Source organism: Macadamia integrifolia, chromosome 12 (genome assembly GCF_013358625.1).
Source record: "Macadamia integrifolia cultivar HAES 741 chromosome 12, SCU_Mint_v3, whole genome shotgun sequence".
NCBI classification, from domain to species: domain Eukaryota; kingdom Viridiplantae; phylum Streptophyta; class Magnoliopsida; order Proteales; family Proteaceae; genus Macadamia; species Macadamia integrifolia.
Window position 1 is genome coordinate 3,104,739 of NC_056568.1, and position 23,483 is coordinate 3,128,221.

General features: G+C 37.7%; 1 protein-coding gene across 1 annotated transcript; it reads left to right on the forward strand.

Annotated features, from left to right (window-relative positions):
* Window positions 1-3,783: 3,783 nt before the first annotated feature.
* LOC122057507 (protein FRIGIDA-ESSENTIAL 1-like) lies at window positions 3,784-23,149 on the forward strand. The gene is made up of 6 exons (XM_042619626.1): window positions 3,784-4,236; window positions 20,048-20,158; window positions 20,333-20,600; window positions 20,756-20,964; window positions 21,053-22,686; window positions 22,789-23,149. The coding sequence occupies exons 1-6, from the start codon at window positions 4,041-4,043 to the stop codon at window positions 22,834-22,836; spliced, it is 2,466 nt and encodes an 821-aa protein (XP_042475560.1). The 5' UTR covers window positions 3,784-4,040; the 3' UTR covers window positions 22,837-23,149.
* The last annotated feature ends 334 nt before the right edge of the window (window positions 23,150-23,483 follow it).

Genomic DNA, 23,483 nt, shown 5'->3' on the forward strand with positions numbered 1-23,483 from the left:
AGGAAAGAAAAAATGGTACTAGATAGTGATTGAAACTATATGTTGAAGTGATTGGGACAAAAAGATTCATTTTGAACAACCAAGAAATTCTTATTTTGGGACTAAGGCTTAGCACTACTTATAATAGAGCCCGATTCCTACATCTCTGTGGGATACTTATGGTGTGGAGTGCTCAAAGCTAAATATTTCTCAAGATCTAGCATCTTGTTTCATGATTTCAATTCTAAAATAGCATCTTAGTAAGGTCATTAGACATGTCATTCTTACGTTAAGAAAGATAGTCTGTTGGAAGGTATGGGGTGGTTCATCTATTAACATTTGGAAGAAACCTTAGACCTCAAGGTGGCCTCATGTCTATTTATGTGATGTTATGAATCATGTTCTTGTGGTTGAAAAGGTAAGTGCGTCGATGTTGGTAGGTCATGAAGTATAACTCCCAGTAAATCGAATTTTCCTCATAATATTTCATTCCTTATTGTTAATTTATCATTGGCTACAAATATTTCATAATATTTTTTTTTTGTTCTATCATATATCTAAAAATGGTTTGCCATCAACAAAGGTGGCAACTAGGTTTCTTATCGTGGAAACTTTTCATAGGCCTTTCTGATTTTTTTTTTTTTTTTTTGAAAAGCCAAAATTCACTTGAAATTTAGAGTATTCTTATGGAAATTGGTAAATGGAGGTGTAATCGTTAGGGCAAGTGTGCCAATTTCTTCAGGTTGATGATACTCGTGTCCTCTGTTTCAAAGAGAGGAAAATATATTGGTATTTATTCCTATCTAGTCCTTTTCTTGAAAGAATCTGGGCAGCTGGGTTATTAGGTTTAAGATCTAAATGAATCCAAGCTTCATCTTTTTGATCTTATGTGCAGGATTCTTTGTCCTAATGATTCCCCAGTTAATTGTATCTATCTTTTTTTTTCCCCTCAATACTCTCTACTATCTATTACGTTATTTTGCAAACAAGGAATGATTGTCTCATAACTCATTGTAATTCAAATCCTCTCGGAATCATTACTAATATTAACCATGGATAGGAGATCAAAATATGCTTGGAATGACCTATATTTGAAGTAGAACCTTGCATAATATCATCTTTGTCCTTAAAAGATATCATTGAATCTACTCAACCTGGCCATAGCATTGTGATTTGTAATGGAAGTTTTAAACATGACACAAATGTTATATTATTTTTTAACGTAATGTGTTCTTATTCAACAAAGAAAGGAGGAGAGAAATGGTTATAGAAACTAAAGGAATTTGATTGCAAGGGATATTTAAGGGGAAGAGAAGTGAAACTTTCATAGTTTTAAAAGAAACTTTTATAATCATTATTCCATGTGATCCCATGCGATTGTATAAACTACTTTATTTTTTAAACATATTTGGTAATGACACAATTTACATGTAATTTTTATTTTACATATTATAGCAAAAGGTTTTGGATGCAAAGTAAAATGAAATTTAATAACAAATATGGAATAATTTGAAGTTACTGATGTAGCCACATGGGGTAATGATTACAAACATTTCTTTCTTAAGTATGAAAATTTCATTTCCCTTCCCTTCCCTTTAATTCCTTTCATAACCAATCGGAGCCTAGTGGTTTTGTTTAAATCAAGAATATAACTATTATATAAACAATGGGCGAGTAGTAGGAGGAAGTACGTATAGCAATCTTATTTTCACTTTCCTTTAATTAATTATCCATTTAATATTAGATTAATCTAAACCATCATAGTTTTTTATATTGTAACTGATTCCTAGTTTTTAGTGTGAAGAGATGACAGCCACTTATCTTTAACTTGTTGTGATGGTCACAGCATGTGTAACGGTTCCAACTTCTTCCCTTCCAAAGGGCGAAAAGAAGGGAATGTGAGGTTATGACTATTCTGAAAAGAATCAAAAGTCTATAGATTCCAGATTGATTTTCTCATAAAAAGTTCTCTGTTTTCTGTTTTTCCTTCTGAACTTCTTGTAGAATCTCTAATTCACTGCAAGAGATAGATTTGGCAATCCTATTACTTTCAAAGTTGTTATGGTGTTCTTGATTCCATTTTTGTAAGATGTAATAAGGAACATTCAACAAGAGTTGGGCTTTAATATATGTTGGGAGGCAATTTGTAAGAAAACTGTTTGCACACAATCGGAGGGAGTGAATTATGTCTTAAGAAAGCGACATTGTATTATTCAGTACCTCAATCTCACTTGGCTTTGAATTGGTTACCAACAGGGAATGTTCAATGTCCTGAGCCCACTAGCTCTGTGACCAGGGTTCCTGAGCAGGAAGATGGCCAAGAAAAGGACCAGGGAGAATATAAACCTTCAAGCGAAAAAAGAAGATGCCACTCAGTTGAAGTCTCAGCTAGTATCAACACCTCAGGCTCTGGGGAGTGAGAAGAAATAGCAAAATCAAGCATAACAAGGGTGGTCATAGAGCAGCTCGACTATCGGGAGAGAGTGGTCGTAGAGTAGCTATCGAACAACTCTCATGAATATTTCAACAGTCAGTGATTTCAAAACTATGTCATTCGATCACAACAATTTCTCTAATAACAATTGAATCAGGATGGACATTCATTATTATTATTATTACTAATCGGAAGGCTTATATTGCATCTATGAATTTCGATTATACATGGAATGCATTGGAAGCTGCAGCAAGAAGAGTGCTCTAGGATCTGAGACAAGCAAGGTCATAAGGAGTTGAGCAAATAGACATTTGGATGAAATCCAAACTTTAGCGGAATGTATGGAACATAAGACTCAACAATGGCTCCAAGGAAATCTTTATAGCTACTAGTCTCCTCGAGGATTAGTCAAGGTGCAAGTAAGCCTGGCCCAGACACCTTGGTTAAAAAAAAGAAGGTACAACCATCTGGATTATCTACATACAGTTGTTTTTTGTTGTGCATGGTTAGCTCTGCCAGCTTGGCCAAAGCAACTACTACTTCATTGGAGGGTTTAAAACAAAAAATTAGGTGCTGCATAGTTTTGTACACATCAAAAAATAAAAGGGACAACACTTAAAGGCCAAGAGGTGGTAGTTAAGTCAAAACTTAGGATGCTCAAAGCTTCCGAATTACTCCATACTTCATTCGCTGTCCATTTCCGTTCTTTTGCCCCTTACAGTCAAGCCCTCATGCTTCCTTCATAAATATTTCCTTGTCATTAAGTAGTCAATCATTAGTAAGAGGTATTTAGCATTAGTAATAAAACAACAACCCATCCAGTGATCGTTGGATTTGTGATTATGGCACAGACTATGATTGTGAAGTTCATATATGATAGTGTACAAGTTAAAGAGTTAGTTAAGGGAGTAGATACCAAGTCCTACAGAGGTAAGAAATTAACCCACCACAGAGCAGGTTTGATAATTAGACAAGGATTAAATTTTTGCTTAGTAAACATAATGTTATTTCTATGAGACTAAATAAAGTAACAAAAGATGATAAAAGTAGAAAGTCTCATAAAGTAACAAAAGATGATAAAAGTAGAAAAACAATGTTCATTTCTTGGCTAATCATACTTCGAATATCTAGAATTATGGTTGTTGTATGGAATAATGTATATAGTTTCCTTCTTACCTTTTGATTTAATTTTTGTTTCCTTTATTAAGAGGAAAAGTGAGAAGGCCCAGTAACCCCCTTCTGGCCATTCGTGGGTCCAGTCTGGCCCCCTAGTGGGCCCCAAACTCCAACCTGGCCTAAAACCAGGCTCCATCCTCAAGGAAAACCCATTATGATGGCATGATGTCATCTTCCCCCATTAGGAATTTATAGGATTACTCCTTGGCTGACAAAGAATAACCGTCCTGAGTTGCCTTAGTCTGCTCACGTTTATAACGCTATGCGTACTCCTTGACGTCTGTCATCGAACGTTAACTTCCTAGAGCAGAGATTTTGTCGACTATTTCATACATTGATAGATAGATAGAGACCATAGAGAGAGAGAGAGAGAGAGAGAGAGAGAGAGATTCAGAGAAAGCAAAGCAGAGCGGAGCAGAGCAGCGGAGTTGGGACTTGGAATACTCCATTAATGTCTTCTTCATCCTCCGAAAGCGATGACATGCCAGTCACCGCCGAAGCCTCCGAGAAAGACTGTGATTCTGGAATCGAAAACAACGACTATGACGACGGTGATGGAGATGTAGACGAAGTAGATGATGTAGATGATGCAGACAAAGATAAAGATGGTGGCAGAGAGGAAGCGGAAAACGAACAAGGAGATGATGGTGATGCCTCCTGAAATATCTATTTTTTTAAATCATATTTAAGCTCTATGGAACGGTTATGTTGCTTTTTATTTATGAATTTATACTTCCACTGTTATGGATTATATTGCTAAAGGATAAGGAAGAATTGAACTGATAGTAGAAACGGTGACGATTTTGAATCCGTCCAATGCTCTGTCTTGAGGCAAAATATACTAGATCCAGATTATGCTAAAATAGATTTGATTCAGAAAAAATGATTGCCCACTTCATCTCCAAAATGATCTGTTATCTGATAAAATCTACTTTGTGCTATCTTTCCTCTAATGGTGATTGATTGATCTTATATTTGATTGAAGTATTGTAATACCACTTTTTTCCTTCTTTCAATTAGCCTGCCGGTAGCAATGACTGTGGTAATGCCAAAGACAATGCCTGGTGAGGCAATTGATAGGCAGAAGAGAAACAACAATACAGATAGTGGCCTTTAGTCAAAGCAATGTTGATAGGGGAAAGGAAAAACCAAAAATATGCTTTTAGTGGGGCGTGACTATGGAATTTATTGCTATACTGGAATTGGATTATTAATGTTGATGAGGTGAGCCGGCACGGAGTTGTGACCTTATGTTGGTAGGTAGTGTACATTGTTGTAGTGGAGGCTTGATAGTTGCCATGTGAGCTGCTTTAATGTGTTGGCATCACATAATGAGCTCCTTAGTTGATCATAGTAAAAGTATTATTACAGTTAGAAGATAGTAGGTTAAATCTAAGTGTTGATTCCTTACGTTTTGGGAAGACTCAAGTATTCAGAATTGAACTTGTGATAGTAACAGCATCAAAGGTATGGTAAAACTTTGACTGTGGCTTCCATTGTTGAGAAAACTTCATTCAATTTACAAATATCAAAGTGAACTAGCTTAAATAGCCTGACAAGACTCAATTATATATGAGACTCAAGACAGGAGTCTAGCTCAAAGCATCCCCCACTTTATTAATTTGGCCCAGCTATTAAAACTCAACTAGCTCCATAGCTGATCTGATTTCCATCCACAATTCCTTAATAACTAATAATAAAAATAGGAAGTGCAGCTGTAGAAACTTGTGGAATATGATTTCTATCAATATTACTGTTGATCAGAAGGGACATTGTGCAAGTAAGGCAGGAGCATGATCTCAACTCTTTGAGATGGCTTGATCTTTCAAATTTTTTTCTTGGATCTGAATTTTATTGTGTGGAGCAATGAAATAATATGTTCCTAGTCACGTAGGATAATATATAAGTTGATAGCAGTCTTGTGGGTCCCTTTGATGGCTTGCGCTTCCAGATTTCCAAGTCTTTTGGAATTTTATCTACAATCTAATTGGGGCAGTATTGGGATTTCTTATTTCTAATTTCTTTTATTCTATTGCTGTTAAGTGGTTTACAGATATGTCCAGTCATTTAATTTCAAATTCCTTAGTAGATTAGGTTTTTTTGGTCAGTTCAGGAAACCTCCCATTTGGTTTGCAATTGGGAGACTGGGTCAATTTTGTTTCTATTTTCATGTCCACCCTTGAGTTCTTATAAAGAATGTTGGCCTATATGCTAAAGGGAATGATTTGCGGAGTGGATTGAATTAGTTGTTTGAAAGAGATTCTCTCTGCTTTCCCCCCACGATCTTCTCTCTTCTCTTCCGTGCCCCCAGCAAGCATTTCCTTCTTCCCTAAATTTTCTCTCCCATCTTCTTTTCTACATTCCCCTATCATCATCCCATTGCTGGTTGCTAAAACAAAGAACCAGAAAGAAAATAGCCCTTAGATTATCCATCGATCTCCACCTTCCTTCTCTTATTTTTAGATATTTAACCCACCACAGCAGATTATCTTCCATTGATTTGACCTGCATCAGGAAGTCTCTTTGGTTAATGTGTCAAAGTATGTCTTCAAATTGAGGTCAGAGGTCTTGGAAATGGGAGGAATTGTACTTGAGAGGGTTGAACTAGACTACCAAAATAGATCCTAAGTTTTTTTCGAGGTCAATAACTGGATGTGGTTGTGACTCTTGTAGGGATCCACAAATTCTTTAAAAGGATCTTCAATGGAAATTTGATATAGGTAATAAGTTTCTGCTTATATTTGTTGTCTTTTGTGTATTGGATTGTTTTCCATAAGAATTTGAGGGGATGGGGTATATCTCGTTCCTTGTAGAGAAGGTTATTGATTATTTGCAATCCATAAATAGAAAAATTTGGTTTTGGGACTTTGTGAGGCTTCTTAGAGACTAATGGTTGAGCAGGTGTTGGGGTTTCCAACACTTGGAAATTTTCATGATTCACCCTCAATCCATGCATAGCACTCCATGTTTGGCCCTTGTGCGTGTGCTAGGGCTTCTTGGCCGAGACCTTGTGGCCGGCTTCCATGGCACATGACCATGTCTCCTTGCTCGACCGACCCTTGCTGTGGTGCCAATGGGCACCTATGTTCATATGGTTGCATGCATTGGAAGCCCAAGCTTGACCCTGTTGGCTTGCTACTGTGGCTGTCCTGATTGGCTGCTTGGTTTGGAATCATGTGGCCTTGCTGGCAGCCATGTGGCATTGCCTACATGACACAGTTCTTCTTTTTTGCATTTTATTTTATATTCCTTGTGGCTTGAGACTATGCATAACTATCCGATCTTAACCTGCCACCTCACTTGTGTGCTTAGTCAGTCACCTTGATGCAGGAGCGCTTCTGTGGATCGACCCGAAACCGTCTGAGAACCCAGACCTATAGCCAGGTCTAATTGATTTTTGGAGTCTAGTAGGATTTTAGGAAGGTTTATTTATATGGGAAAATATTATATAATCTTTTATTTTTAGTAGATACATAGGAAGGTAAATTGTAAGTTTCCTAGTTGATATGTTTGTATTTATGTTTTATATTACATATAGGTGCTTTCCTTTTCTTATTTTTATGTATGCTTGTTCTGATTAGAAAATAGATTGAGAATGAATTGAATAATCGAGTTTTTCTTTTTTTTCCTGCATGGCTTGGCAGTGTTGTGCGAGCTTCTTCCACTCCCCCTCCTTTCCTTATGTAAGATTTATTTCTCTTCTTCTTCCCTTCTTCTTTTCCACTGGTTTCTGTATTCTCCGCTGTGAGGCAATGACACCAGATTTAAAAGAAATCCTTGCTGAACCAATAGCCCTAATCGATTGGCCCCGAGTTTAGGGGTGTTGTGAATAATCACCCTAGGGCATTTCATACCTTAGAGACTCATGCCTAAAGGCTTCCCTTTCTGTGAGATTCGAGCCGTTGAAGAAACCTGAAACTGTGAAGTTTTCCTGGTCTGGTTTTGGACCTGTTCAACTACTCAGTGGCTTCTTATTCCAACTCGATATGGATCTCGTTCAGGAGTTCCAGTAGCAGGGATTTTTCCCTCTTAATTTCAGGTCGAGTGGTTCCATTTAGAAGGAGTTCTTGTTAGAGCATGTGTATTAGGGTTACTTTTTGGAACTAGTTTAGTTATTTGTTGGCTTATATTGTATTTTTTTCCCTTTTTTACTTGTTACCTCCCTAGAGAGGTGTAAAGGGCGCACTTAGTCCAATGGTAAAGGTACGAATGTTGCAACCTAGTGGTCAACCGGTCGAAACAGCCTCTCAACATTCTTGGGGTAAGGCTGCGCCTCCTGGACCTTGCACATGTGGGAGCCTCGTGCACTGGGTACGCCCTTTTTTTTTTTTCTCCCTGAGAAAAGTATGTAATTTTTTTCATCTTATTAGTAAAGTAATATAGGTATGGTCGAGATCATTCTCTAACACAACATTCTGCCATCATTTCTCCCTTTCCTCTCGTCTTTTCTTCTCCTTTAACCTTCTACTCTCTTCTCTCCTCGTGTTCTCATGTTCTCATGTTCTGTTTCAATCTTAATATTCTAACTGTCCTCCCCTTCAAATCAAATCTGGTTTCCGCCTCTGGGTTGTGCAGGATGTAGGAGATGATTTTTCCCCTCCATGATTTCTATCCTTCTATTTTAATTTCTTACTTTCCTTCAATACCTTTCTCCTCCCATATTCCCTATTGTCCTTATTTTACTTCCTCTCCCAAGTTTACCTTTTCCTCAGCAAGACGTCATATTACAGTTTTGCTAGTTTGTTTCTCTATAGTAATATGCGAAATTTCCATCAGCTTGGAGTAATTGTTTATTGTTTGGTGTGGGCCCATAAGCGAACCCAATAAGGTTATCCCGACCGGGTTTCACATCACACCCTCCAACTGTAATGTCATGTCACCATGCGTTGCATGACCATTCCATTTGCATTGTCGTCCATAATGCTCACATCAGCCATCTCACCATGACTTGCCATATCAACTGCATCATGCCATATGTCAATCATGACTATATTGTGTATGCCACTCATCCATGCATGATATATCAATGGAGAATTTCATCGAACACTTAGTCAAATATTAACTGTACTAGGATGGCTGTATCTTCCTCATCCGGAGTTGGTTGCATTGGAAGATGACTTGATGCTCTGCGGTTTTTCCAGTACATGTTGTCTTCTAACTCTGCCATTTGGCTTCGAAGGTCACCTATCTGTATAGTCATCTGACTTTCCCAACATTGCTCAATGCTCCCCAGTCACGGCCAGATCTTACCCAACACTACCAACAAACCTTAGAAGCCTCCGAATCATTGGCATGCTGACCTTGACTGCCATGTCACTACCAGCTCTGCCTGGTAGTTGCTTGACATAACCTACCTCTGTGCAACTGTAAACAACATTGTGTACTCTGTGTGAATGTGTTAACCTTCATGGTGACTATGATTGTGTTGACCAACAATGACAACACTAGATTGCATGACACCCTCAACTATCATTGGACCAACAAGGTCTTATTTATAGACGCCACAATCATATTAATATTGTTGGTTATTTTGATGCGGATTGGGCTGGCCCTGGTGATGATTGGAGATTGACTATCGGGAATTGTATGTTTGTTATCTTGTTACGTGATGGAATGAGGCCAGCGACAATGGTTTAGTCTAGTGTTGAGGCACTAAGTATAGAGTTATGGCACATATTACGACGAATTGATTTGGTTAAAGTTTCTTATTCAGGAACTTGGTTTTCCCGTTGGTGGACCTATTGATATGTATAGTGATTATCAGGTTGCCAACTACATTGTTACTAATCAGGTTTTTCATGAATGTACCAAGCATATTGAGATTGATTGCCATTTTGTGCAGATGTTGTGATAAGAAATTGATTTATGTTCACCAAAGCTCTATTTTGTAATGTGTTTCTTCAAGGGTTTTACAAGCTGGGCATAGGAGATATCTATACTCCACTTTGAGGGGGAGTGTTACAGAATGACAGTCTACCAAGGTTCAAGAACTTGTTTCATTTCGGAATTATTGCCCAAATTTCGTCGAAATATTGTACTTTTTCCCACATGTTTGCTGGCTATTTGGGTGTGGGGGGGAGGGTGGACTAAATGGCTGAAGTGGCCGAAATTAGCGAAATGTAAAAAACGAAATGACAAAGATGGCCGAAATTTCAACGAAATACTGCATTTTTGGCTCGAAATAAGCAAAGTTTCGAAACAAAATGACCAAAAATGTGATCAAGATGACCGAAATAATGTAACTTAAGATTTTGTATGCCATTTCATCTCGGAAAAAAAAACCCTGAAATATCTGATATTTCAACGAACTTTCGAACATTGCTGTCTACTATGTCTATTGTTGGTACACAGGGGTATTTTAGGCTTTATAATTTGCTGTTTTAGGTTTATGTAAGGATATACATAACCAGTGGAATACTTGTAATCTTTACATCTTTAAGCTATTATAAGTAACATTCACTACCTTTAGGGGGTATTCTATTCCGTTCTTCTTCCTACCAATAGTCTCCTTCTCTATTTTCTCTTCTTCTATCAACTTCCTCTTCTCTCTCTTCTTCATCCTTCTAGGTTCCTTCATTCTATTTTTTCTCAATAAAAAGAGGTTGGTAAAGCTGAAGAAGATAGTGGTATAGTATTGGAAGGGTGGAGTAAGAGATTTGTCAATTCTACTCGTCTTAGACTAGGGCTAAAAAATTTCATTTCCAAATGAAGTAAAATTTCTAATATGGTTGAAGAGGAAAATTTCCAGTCAACTTTTGGAGGAGCATGAGCTGCACAATATGGCCTCGTGAATTATAAAACACTTCCAGTTTAAGGTTTAAGATCTCACTCTCACCCCCCTTCTCGCTAATCCGAAAAAGAGAGATCTCGCCAAGATCGTGTATTTTTTCCCGGTCGACTTGGTGGTTGGTCTCGGTGGCTATATGGTCTTTGTAGCCCCTGAAAGTTGGTATTTTACCCTATTTTAGGGCTTCTAAACACAATGAAAACATCAGTTTTTTAAAAATCGAACCTAAAATTGTACTTTGACTTCGTACCCTATGTAAGTAGTGTCTGACTCTTCAGACCTTAGGCTAGTATGCTCTATTCCACAATCCACATTCTACAACCAACACATGACACAACATAATCATAAGAATTTAAAAGACATCTTACATAAGAAAAGTAACTCCAAATGCAGATGATGAGATAATATTCTCTACTCTTTAAGCTTCAATAAGTGTAGGAATGGAGATCCTTAAGAAAAAGCACCAAAATCCTTGCTCCTTAGTGTTTTTTATCAAAAAAGTAGAGAGATGCGAGATTTGGCCAGATCTCGAGATCTCGACTGAGATCTTGAACCATGTCCCAATTTGAGCGACTTATGGGCTAGCTGGTGGGGAGGAATCATGCAACAAAGAGATTCCTTTATTTGTGCTATTGACTTGAAGCTAGAAAATGGTGTTGCATCAGCTTTTGGATGGACTTTGGTTAGTCATGCCCCTTTGTGTGTTGCTTCCCAACAACCTAACATATGGCTGAAAATAAAAAATAAAACTTAGGCGCCTTGGTCGCCTAACCGCTTAGTCACCTCTACATTGCCTTCAGTTTCCTAAACAACTGTGTAGTAATGAAGATTGATAATTTGACCCTTGAATTAGAGTTGGAATTAGAACCTCCTTAATTGATAGAGTGGGCGAGCTTGTGGGGCAATGGTTACACTATTGTAAAATGTTGGTCACATGTTCAAAACTTGGAAACAGCCTCTTTTGTGAAGCAAGGAGTAAGGTTGTGCACATGAGCCCCTCCCAGACCCTACAGTAGCAAGAGCCTTGTGCACTGGGTTGCTCTATTTTTTAGTTGATAGAAATAGGAGGGGAGGAAGAAGAATAAGAATATTGCAAGAATCGACCTTAGGCACCTTGAGAATCCACTCTAGTTGATAAACACCAGTCTGGAGTTGCAAAGTTGCCAGAATTTGGAAATATTATTGCATGAAATCATGTTTTGGGGAAAGTATCTAGAAAATCAATTAATGAAAGAATTATATCTAAAAAACTCAGTGTTCAAATTTAATGTCTCCCAAGCCCTTTATAGATAGAAATGTATCTCATTACCCCTTCTAATGCATTTTAATTATTGCAATGTATAAAAGGACAAAATTATCCCTAATAATTTATACTTGGAAGTGTTATAAATTCCCTTAGATTTTTCAATAAGTTTGTGTTGGTTTAACATGTTGACAAAAACAAATAAAATTATATTCATTTTAGAGGAATTGAACACCCATTAGACTGATTTATTGTGAAGGTCGGGCACGATAGGCTTTACTTAATTGTCTGACTGACAGGGACCATGACTTTGTAGGTTAGGACCAAACCTGAATGCCAAAAGACTAAAGCAGAGCACATGAATGGAGGGTCATTTTTATGGGTGCTTTAGTAATTTTATATCCCTCGACAACAAAAATTATGTGACAAAGGGTTCAATACCAGGTTTTTTTTTTGTTTCCATGAGCAGTCTTTTAGTATTTCTTTGGGTGGGCGGTTATTGGCATGCACATGTATATGGGTGGGTTGTTGGCCTACTGTGCATGTACGTTGACTGCTGAAATAGGTTCTCCTCTAACGCTATTACTAACTTGGAATCAAACGCTAACAAGGAAAGAACCAGAGGTGATCATGTACTAGGACTAATTTGACACTTCAACTTAATCTATGACTTAAAACTGATAATGTTAACAGCTTAGAAAAAGGCCAACTAAAACTACCTACTAGTTTTAGTTCCAGGACTAACATTAAGATTTCAAACAGATAAAGGTCTAAAAATCCTAACCCATTAACTTTGACGGGCATGGGCTCCCACTAGGATTAAGACTGGCCCTATGCTAGCCCTTGTTCTTCTTCCCTTTTCTGGTGCTGCATCAAGGAGAAGGATAAGAGAGCATGGAAATGGGGTCTTGGGCTGTTTCATGATTTATGATACAGTCAAATTTGTTTTTCCCATTAGATAATTTGGGCGATGGAGTATCCTAATAAGGTAAACTTTTATAGAAAATTTCATTGCTTGCAAGAGACAATATTACTCTGTTTTGAGGCTGTGTATGTACCACATCTCTTTTGTTGTCCTTAGTAGGGAGATTTTTGAACCATCAGGATCCTGTTGGGTTCTTCTGGAAGGGACGAAACGACATGGTTTGTGTTAATTTTTCTGTCCCTACTTCCTAGGCATGTGGTGATTAAATGGGTGACATAATATATGGTGCTTGGCTTCTCGTTGTTTTTACTTCTAAATTGCAATTGCAACCCCATAGAATCTCATTGGGTTCTTTGTATAATGATGTATTTAGCTTTTAGGCTGCGTTTGGTAGTCATCCAAAAAAACATTTCTGGCGTTTATTTTGTTTTACGGGAATAAGGAAACAGAATCTTCTGTTTGGTGTCCATGGTTCGTTTTTTCATCTTTTTGAAACGAACCAGGTAAAAAAAAAAAAGGAAAAGTGGAAATGTTGAAACATTAAATGTTTGAGAAACATTCCATTTGGGAAAAAATCATACATCCCTGATAATTTCCCAAGGCCAAAACCTTCTCTGTCTCCTTGAAACTCTAAATAACCAAACCTTCTCTATCTCCTTGAAACTCTAAAGAACTAGAGTGGTGAAGAATCTGTGAAGAACTCTCGCTCGATCCCTGCTCTCCTTCAACACTGTTGATGTCTCCCTCATCCCTGTCTCGGTGAAATTGGACTGAGAAACCCTTTCCGTGAAGAAAAAATCCCGTTTGATTCCCTCTCTCCCCCTCAACCTTGTCTTGGTGAAACCATTTTTGAAGCAGATTTACGAAACTCCATTTTTAGCCCCCCCAAAAAAAAAAAAAAAAAAAAAATTGATTTTATAACACAAAAACGAAAATTTCTAGTTTTGACACAAAACGTCGTTTCTGGAACAAAAATGTTACCAAACGCAGCTTAAGAAAATAAAAAAAGGATAATCCTAAATAGTAATTTTCTGAACTACTAGTTGTAAAAGATGAGATAACTTGCACCAAAAAAAAGAAAGAAAAAAAAAATAGAAGAAATGAGATCACTATTACCTATCCTAGAAAAAAAAAATGAGACAACTATAAACAGTCAAATAGCTATGCCACTATCCATTGGCCTCCTTTATCCAGTTTCCAGGCTTTGGACTGATTGCAACAAAACCAATTTAGTTGTATCATCTGTAAATGAAGATATTTTAAAGGGAAAGGTAGATTAGATACAGAGAACTATTAATCATTCCTCCTACTACCTGAATGGATATTTACTAAAACAATGAGAGAGGAAATGAGAGGGTCTCCACTGGAAGGTCCTAGACCTATCAAAGAATCCAACAGGAACCACACCGACTTGCCTCCTTCCTTTGTGATCATTGTGGCCAAATTTAGTCTAAAAACATGATATAGGCTCTCTCAATCCTCCAATCATTGGGTTTCTAATTGGTGTGCTCCTTGCATTCATCCATAGTCAAAGCCTATGCATGTGATCATAATAGTAGAACCTAGCTTATGGACTTTGTCATTTCTACCCGAACCATGATATTTAGTGATTTATTCACTTGATCATTTTCTTATTTGAGCTTGACTCTTGAACAAGAGAGCTCCTTTTTCTTCTCCTCTCCAGATAGAAGTTTTTCTTTCCTTCTCTTCTTTATCCTTAAAAGAGCATCCCAGTGCATGAGGCTCCCTTTACTGCAGAGTTTGGGAAGGGCAAGTAAACGCAGTCTTACCCTCTACTTTACAAAAGAGGCTGTTTCCAAGTTTTGAACCTATGACCAATGTGTTGCAATAGTGCAACTTAACCGTTGTGCCACAGGCTCACCCACTCTCTTCTTTATCCTTATTTTTTCTAATTCAGCCAATAGACTGCCTCTTATTCATTTTCTTCCTATCCTTTCTTCAGTATAAGTCCTCTCTCCATCACTCTCCTTTGATCTATCCTCACTTTGTCCATCCCCTTACTCCCGTCTCACTCTTCTCAATTTTTTCGTTTTCTTCCTCCTCTGAGGACTTGTCCAATAATATATTCTTTTTCCTCCTCTTTCAGGAAGGATTTTCCCCTTCATATGGGAAGCCCTTCATTTTCTACGAAAGCGTTTTTTACACCTTTAGTTCGTTCGACTTGCCCTGTGATGCAGTTAAATCGTCCAAATAGGCTAATTTATCAAAAATAAGCTTTAGGTTGGGTCATATATATGTGTTGGGCCTTTTGTCTAGGTTATCTTTGTAATGAGCCACTTTTATTGCCTATAATATGGGTAGAGCGTAGGCATACGAGATTAGTTTGATAAGTGTCTTTTATTTCTTTACTTTTATTGTTATTAAGTGTTTTAGTTAGGGATTAGGATTCTATAATTCGAGTTCTGTCTTGAGTCAATTTATATTATCTAATTAGTGATGGATTGGATTAGGCCTTTCCTTTTTTAATGTGTTAAGTCTTTTTTTGGGTTTTATATATAAATTTGTAAGGGGAGCCAGCATTGTACAAAAATTTTGACTAATGAAAAGCTTTGTCTTTGCTGTTCTCTTCATTGTGTGTGATCAAGGATCCTTTTGTGTGATCCAGGTTGGTTGGTGTTTATCCTTCCAACCACCTTGCGGTTGTGAAGCCTAGGTGTCCTTCTTGCTCCTCGTCCCCTCCATTATTCATGTAAGAACTTCTTAACCCCCCCCCCCCCCCCCCAAAAAAAAAAGGGTACTCTTGCGGTTTTCTGCAGCTCAAGTTCTGATTTTTAATTCATATGCAAGTCTTTTTTGACATGAAATTCAATTGTGGGATCACCCTCAATTTTTTAGGAGTTGTTCTTCATCTTCAAGGATACCATTGACCTGGATATCTTAATGATTAGGCCTGCTGATCTGGATATATTTTAGACTTCCAATTCTGTCCATGTTTCCTAAGTTTAATACCATCTATCTGATTTCTGAATCAATTTACTGTTTTTATTGATTTATTATTGCTTATATAGGTCTTATGATCAGAATCTAATGGCCATCATATTTCAGTTTCCCGAGTTTATTTCTGAGCTGTGATTTTACTGTTATACCCCTCTCGTAGTCCAACTAGGATTGATTCATAATTTCAGATCCACCCATCGGATTGACCTGGAATTTTCAGCAAGGGTTCTCTACCCTTAGAACAGAAATCCATTGAAGCTTTGGTCCAATCTGACCATCTGATTTGGTCATATCATTATTATCCCCAAGGTTTAAGATCTCACTCTCACCCCCCATCTCGCTGATCCAAAAAAGTGAGATCTCGTGAGATCTCCCTGAGATCATGTATTTTTCCCGGTCGACTTGGTGGTTGGTCTCAGTGGCCATATGGTCTTTGTAGCCCTTGAAACTTGGTATTAACCCTATTTTAGTCCTTCCAACACAATAGAAACAACAATTTTTCAAAAATCAAAACCTAAAATGGTACTTTGACTTCGTACCCTAGGCTAGTATGCTCTTCCACAATCAAAATTCTACTATCAACACATGACACAACATAATGATAAGAATTTAAAAGAAATCATAGACAATTACTCATAGACAATTACTTACTTGTTTAACAATTAACATTGATGACTGATGAGTCACATTCACCTACATTGAAAATTACAGTAACTCTAAATTTGTTTAACAATTAACATTAATGACTGATGAGTCACATTCACATACATTGAAAATTAAAGTAACTCTAAATGTGGATGAGGAGGTAATAGTCTCTACTCTTTAAGCTTCAATCAGTGTAAGAATGGAGATCCTCAAGCAAAAGCACCAAAATCCTTGCTCCTTACTGTTTTTTCTTCAAAAACGTAGTGAGAGTGGTGAGATTTGGCGAGATAGAGGCGAGATTTCAAGATATCGGTCGAGTTTTTGTATAATTATAACCCGCCATACATCTCGTCTTGCCTTTTTGAAAAAGAGAGACATTAGCGAGATCTCGCCGAGATCTTGCCGAGATTTTAAACCATGATTCTCCCTATTCTGGATTTTATCTCTGATAATAGATTCGGTTTTGGCACTGTTTTGATTATTCAATTACTTTTCTTGGGGGCATTCCAATTCACTTGTTCTTTTCTCTACAAAGCCCTGATAAATGTGTTTGTAACTTGGAGGTCCATATATACCTTTATTTTGCTTAGGTCACCCACTAATAGTGTGATGCAAATTCATGGCTGAACCAGATTGACCAGTCTGGCCGTCTAGACCGAGAGCCAGGCCCGAATTGGATTGGGATCTAATAGGATATTTTAGGATTACATTCTTTTATTTTGGGGTTCTTTGTAATTTTTAATTATGGAATTTTAGATTGGGTTAGATAATTAGGAGGGTTAGATTTTACTTCTACTTCAGTTTTAGACTATGATAAGACTTTGAATTCATTTTTTTATAAATATGCTTCTAATCCAATTCATTGAACAGATATGGCGGAATGGAAGTTTGAGTGGTTAACTCCTGGTTGTAGAGTTGCGCGACCAGCTTAGACAAATGTGATTCTTCCCCCCCTCCCCCCTTCCCCTGCATGTCCCTTTTCCTCACTCTCATCTCTTCTTCTTTCTCCTGTTTTCTCCTTCTTTTCCCTTCTACTTTCTGTTTCTGTATTGTGACCCTGTCCATGTCTTACCTTGGACCAATAGAGAGAGCGCTCAATCTCTCTTCTTTCTTGCTCTTTGGGCTTCAAAATCTGGGGATGAATTCCTTCCCCAGGGGCAACCTTAAGCCTGGACTCTTGCCTTCCCCAGGGGCAACCTTAAGCCTGGACTCTTGCCCCAAACAACTTAGCTGGTTGAGTTAATCAAGCACATTTGCAAATATGGTTTCAATTCTACCACTAGGCTTGGTTTGCGGAGAAATTGTCAATTGGTTACCTTAGATTTTGGAGCCATTGTTGATTGAGTTTAAGAGGAATAGACGTTACGAGCCTATGTTTATAATCTTACCTTAAAAGGTGCTGAACTGAGGGAGTTCTATTGCCTGCAACTGAGCCTTGTTATCCTCAAGTTGTTTTTGAACGAAGGTTGGAGACAACCTTTTGTGAATTCTCTTGAACCCTTTTTATTTTTGTTACCGAAATTACCCCTCTATTTTTAGTCTATCCATTATTTTGTTTTTGATTCCAAGTCTGCCCTTGATCAGTTAATACCAATACCTCTCTTGTCCATTTCCCTATTTAGTTACCTAGTTACCCTTCAAAAGTTTTTCAAGATTTCCATCCTATTTACATATTGATTTACTTAATGATTGGATGGGCCCATAGCAAAGCCAAATAGGGTTCTTCAACCTAGGATCACATTAAAGTGGCTTGCTTGAGGGTCTCAAAATGACTAACCTATCATTTGCAATTGAGAGTATGAAGCTAGAGGTAATGCATTATGAACAGCAAAACCTTTAATTAACTAACTATTATCCGTTTAGATATGTCTTTTCATGTTTCTTCCACTGGGAGGAGCAATAAGGGGTAAAAAAGAGAGGGGGGGGGGGATGGATGATCCTCCTTTCTTGATTGCCTTTTACCGCCATCAAACACATCTAGATGGAACGTATTCTTCAATGATGGTCCTCCAACCTCCACTAGTTTGACAAAATTTACGTTAGTTCTAAGCTCCACATGCTTCCCCATTAACCTATTAGGGATTCCCCTAGGAAATGGCACATTGTTGTTTCCTAGAGTGTCTCTTCCTCTTTTTTACAGTCCCCCCCTCTCTTCTTCCCCTTAGGGCATGTTGCCCACTTTGCTTGCTATAGTTTTTTGTTTTGTTCCCTTCGGAGCCTGTAAATTGCCCCCTTTTTCTCATCCCTTGGTAATGAATTATTATTCACCAAAAAAAAAAACACGAGTAACGGTTCACATGTCACCGTTCTCATGAACATTTATTTGGGTCCATATTTTCCTATTTTAATTTCTAATTTAGTTTAGTTCCAATAAGTTCTATTTTTTGTTTTGTCTTAGGCTATTGATGGATACTTCTAGAATACTTTCTTTGTCCAATGATTTGTTTCTTTTTTAATTTATTTCCTTTGTAAAATGTTAAACGACCATAGTTGTCGGCATTTAGGCCATTTTGTAAGTGTCAAGGCGACTGCCACTGTACTGTAGGGCGCTGGCTTGTCTAGTCTGGCACTTGATCCGGTTGGTTTGGCTAGTCTGGCTCTTGGTTTGATACTTATTTATGCCAAATATCATTTAGGTAAATGATTTCAATTACTTGAGCTCTTATTCATAAAGAAGCAAACACCCCCGATTTGAATCAAATAAAAACAGTTTAAATTCAAATTCCAAAAGGAAAAAAAAATCAACCCCCCAATTCAATGACAAAAAAACTGGATTTTTGGTTGTAACTTGTAAGGGAAATTTTCAACTTTCAAATGCTAAGGATTTTCTTAAATCTAAAAATTCCATAATGCTTATCATAGTAAAACATTGCTAAAAACCAAAAGTGCGGTAAGTCTGATGTTCACAACTTTATTTTCATTTAGGAGATTTTTAACAGCATTCGTGCACCTTAAATTAAGTTTGACCAGAACATAACTTTGTCAATACAACTTGGATTTAAGTGATCTACAGTGAAGAGGAAGAGTGAACAATACTCTTGACAATGAAAAAAAGACTTAGCTACTACACAATTCAAATCCAAGTTCTATATTCCTCCTAATATCTACTTTCATAAAATAAGTAAACTTAAAAAATGACTATTAGGACTCTTCTCTTTAAAAAAACCCAAAACAAAATCTAAATCTATTAGGAGACTACTCAAAGACAAAACTAGCCAAGGAGTGGGCCCCACAAGATCACTGTAACAACTAATACTAAGTACTTATATAAAATACTCATTTTGGACATCCTTTTAGACCCCCACTTTTGGGCTTTATATTTCAGCCTATTTCAATTAAAACCCAATTAATTAGAAGCCTGAACTCAATCTATATGAAAATAGGAATATTTTGGACCAGAATTGCATTGATAATGGTTTCTCACTCTTGCCCATATCTTATACAATCTTCCTCTCCCATTTGTGCAATGAAGTTGCATTTCCCATGTTCGTAGGACGGAAGATGAAACTCATACTCTGAGTAATCCTGAAGTTGTTGCATTCACCTTTTCTGGAAGCGAGGTCGTCATATTCTCTTATATCAGACATCTGGTCTTAGTCCTTATTCATTTTTTGAGCTTATTGGTACCTGTGAAATATATCATCTGATTTCTTTCAATTTTCGTAAGTGAGCTCCGGGTTCATCTAATCTTTTATTTCCTTTAAAAGTCCTTGGGGTAGCTGTTCCACTGTTTAGTTTCAAATTTTCAAATAGCATCTCTAAGGGTTCTAGACTTCTCATTATTATCCAACAAGCAAATCCTTTCTCAATCGAGACACATTATGTTTTGGCTGGTGCCATTTGCTTTAGAGAAGATGAAAATTTTGTTTCGTTTATTAATTTTCCTATTCTTCCATGTAGATTCTAGTCAAGAAATCAAGTCTGAGGGGCAAGATGAGGACTCAAGGTCTGGTTCCTCCACTCCAGAGAAATCTGAATCAAGTCTACCTGCAGATATTCATGACATGAAAGGTAGTAGTAGCAGATTCAAACTATCTAATTGTTATTTTGGGCTTTGTGCTGCACATAAGGCAGAGAGTTATCATATGTTGAAGATTGATATTTTAAGCATCTAATTTTGGGTAAACATCTGTTTTTTTCTCCCTGAAGATAATGATCTCCCAAATTCTGTTATTGATGACATAGGTACCCTGTCAGATAAGAAACCTCCTTGTGATGTTCAGAGAGTCTATGATGAAGCCCATAATGGTGGTGAATCTTATTTGAGTAACAGTGATCCCTTGGGTGCTCACAGCACCATATCCTTGTCCGAACAAAAGAAAGTTGTAGGTGCTGAGACCCTGATGAGTAATGGCTCCAGCAAGAAGGATTCTAATGTCGTCCTAAATACTGGGGATGATACAAAGCTAATGGATATCAAGGAAGGGGAGAACCTCAAACTAAGTGTGTCAAGGTGTGGTGATTCTGGTTTACTAGATTCTTGGTTTTGTCATAGTATAGGTGAAAAATTCTAGCTTACAAATGATAGCATTTCATTTCTGTTGTAACTTTTCTCACTGTCATAGTCTGGTATTTAGACCAGTTATTAATGATTGTGAAATATTCCAGTTTGCCTACTTCCCAGAAAAGGCCTAGAAGTTTGTCTACTGGTGCTGATTTTGAGGACCGAAGCAAGCACCATGCAATTGTTTGTGACTTTTTTGCTAGAGGTTGGTGTATAAAGGGGAGTTCTTGTAGGTTTCTGCATCAGCGAGATGGTACTGGTAAGAGAGATGTGCCTGTTGCAAATCGGAAAAATGAACTAGACATGGATGCAGGTATTTCAGGAACTTCTTTCAGTATTCATATGGAGAATACCTGTGCACATAGAATAGAGTTACTAATAGGTGCCTTCTCCATTATCAGGTTTGAGACAAGATATGGATGCATCAAAATTTTCTTCTTTTCCTGAACCATTGGCTTCTTCAGTCGCAGATAGTTCTTCAGCCAAGTGTCAGATCCCTTCAGAAAGATTCCTACCCAGGAAGCATGGAGAAAATCTTAGGTGGCATCAATTTCCTGAAGAGCAGAGGTTTTCTTCCTTCCATAGAGGCAGCCCATCTCCAGGCATACTACAGGAAGCTGGTGGGTCAACATCACTACCCCACCGTGACCTCCAGAAATTTTCTTCAACCGGAGATGATCTTGGTCTTGTCTCCTCTTTCGGGGATGTAACCAGGGAGAATATGGGTCAATCTTTGCATACAGATGAATTCAAGCATGCTTCACCTGTTGTTCAGGGTGATTTTTGTAAATTTGATACTCGTGGTAGGGTTTGGCGGTCCAATTGTTCTGATACAGAAGAATTTGTTGGAGGATCTCCTTTAGTAAGGGGTAGGTCGGTTCCTGATGGTAGATTCATTTCAACTGCCTCGATTATATCATCTAGTATGTGCAGAGGCAGTAGCAATCCCTCTGTTTATGATCATACATCATCAGTTTTCAGCTCCAGCACACCATTTTCTTCCATAAGCATATCACCGTCACGCCATACTGACTGTCCAGGAGGTTCATTCTCTTTTAAAGGTTTGGATGGTGATAGGGAATATCATGCTTCCCATTCTGCTTCCTGGCCTCGAAATTCCTCTTCACCATTCTACTCAAGATCGGAAGCAGACCGTTTGCCTCTACCTGGTGTTCCCAAGGATCTATCAACCTCTGCAGGACATAAACTACAATTTAGTTCAAGCGACTGGGAGCCATCTGTACCTTTTCGACCATCTTTTTTCTTTGATCCTGCAAGTCTATCATTTTCTGGAAGCCAATTTGATCCCCGTCTTGATACCATTGAGCCACCTAGTGGAGGACATAAGTCCTTTGAAGTTTCTTCCTTAAGTCATGGGGTGGGTATCCAACATATGTCATATCAGCAGACAAGCCATGACCCTGGTTTAACTTGGCTGCATGGCCCAGAATATAATGCTGATGAACATTCACTTTCATTTAATCGGCAGTCTCATGGCAGTGTAGAGGAAAAGAATATTCATTCTCATGGCTTGCATATAGCTGCTGATGAGACTACTGGAACATTTGTAGCTGATGACCAAACTAAAGTTTCTACGCCTAGAGAAGGGAATAATGAGGGGCCTGGCCATGGGATTGTTGTAGATGTTGCAAATACAAAAGAGATCAGTCATGATCCTAACCCTAGATATCAAACAGATGCCAGACACAAAAACGAATCACAACCAGGTAGTGGTAAATTTATCAATGAAATGGATCTTCCTCAAAATCCCAGACAAAAGCAACATGTTGATGCACAAAGCAAGGAATCAAAAGCCTTTAAAATTTTCCATGCTCGTCTTATTGAGTTTGTGAAAGAATTGCTAAAACCATATTGGCTTGAGGGTCATCTGAGCAAGGATGCGCATAAAACTATTGTCAAAAAAGCAGTTGACAAGGTCATGGGGACATTACAGCCCCATCAAATTCCTAGTACAACAGAAGCAATTAACCAATACCTTTCTTTTTCCCGATCTAAAATTTCAAAGCTTGTTGAGGTGAGCCTTTGCATTCTACTGCTGATTTTCACAAATTATTTGACCTTGGATTTGTAATACGGTTCAGTTACTGGAATTTGATATTTACTTGTTTATTTGCAGGGTTATGTTGATAAATATGCCAAATCATCTGCTGCTGCCAGTGGCTGAATGGTATTACTTTTGTACAGTTAGCTACATATGTCACTAACTTGAAGTTATGAGGCATTTGAAGTCTATCTTGGACTTCACTCCTAATAGCAAGCACTGAGATTCATAGTTTTATGTTTTGGATTTTCTTGCTTCAAATACAAATAATTTTTTCTCCTGTGTTATACCTCTGATGAGAATGTAGGATCTTTCTTCTTCTTTTTGCAAGCGAGGGATAATGAATGCGTCCTTAATGCTTATGTATGCTAATATTTTGATTCTAGGGTTTTGAAGTACCTAGGGAAAAAAAATGAATTTCTATTGTTTTGAATCATTTGACAATGAGGTACATAGATGACCTGAAGATTTTGGATTTCTTGTTAAATTGGCTGTTTTATAAATAGCTATGTGCTTTGAACTGCATTATTGCCTGGTTGGTTCTTCTGAGTTCTGAAGCATTATTATGTCATGTGTCTGTTGGTGTTTTCTGATTCTTAACGGGTATTAGTTATGATTCCCTGTGTTCTTGCGTGATGTTTTGCTATTGCTTTTATGGCTTCTGTTATGCATGCACATATTGTTGATTCTTAATTGATACAGTTCTTTTCTATGAATGAGTTCTTGTCATGGAATGAGGAAGGGATTCAACCATTTTCATGATTTTTGAA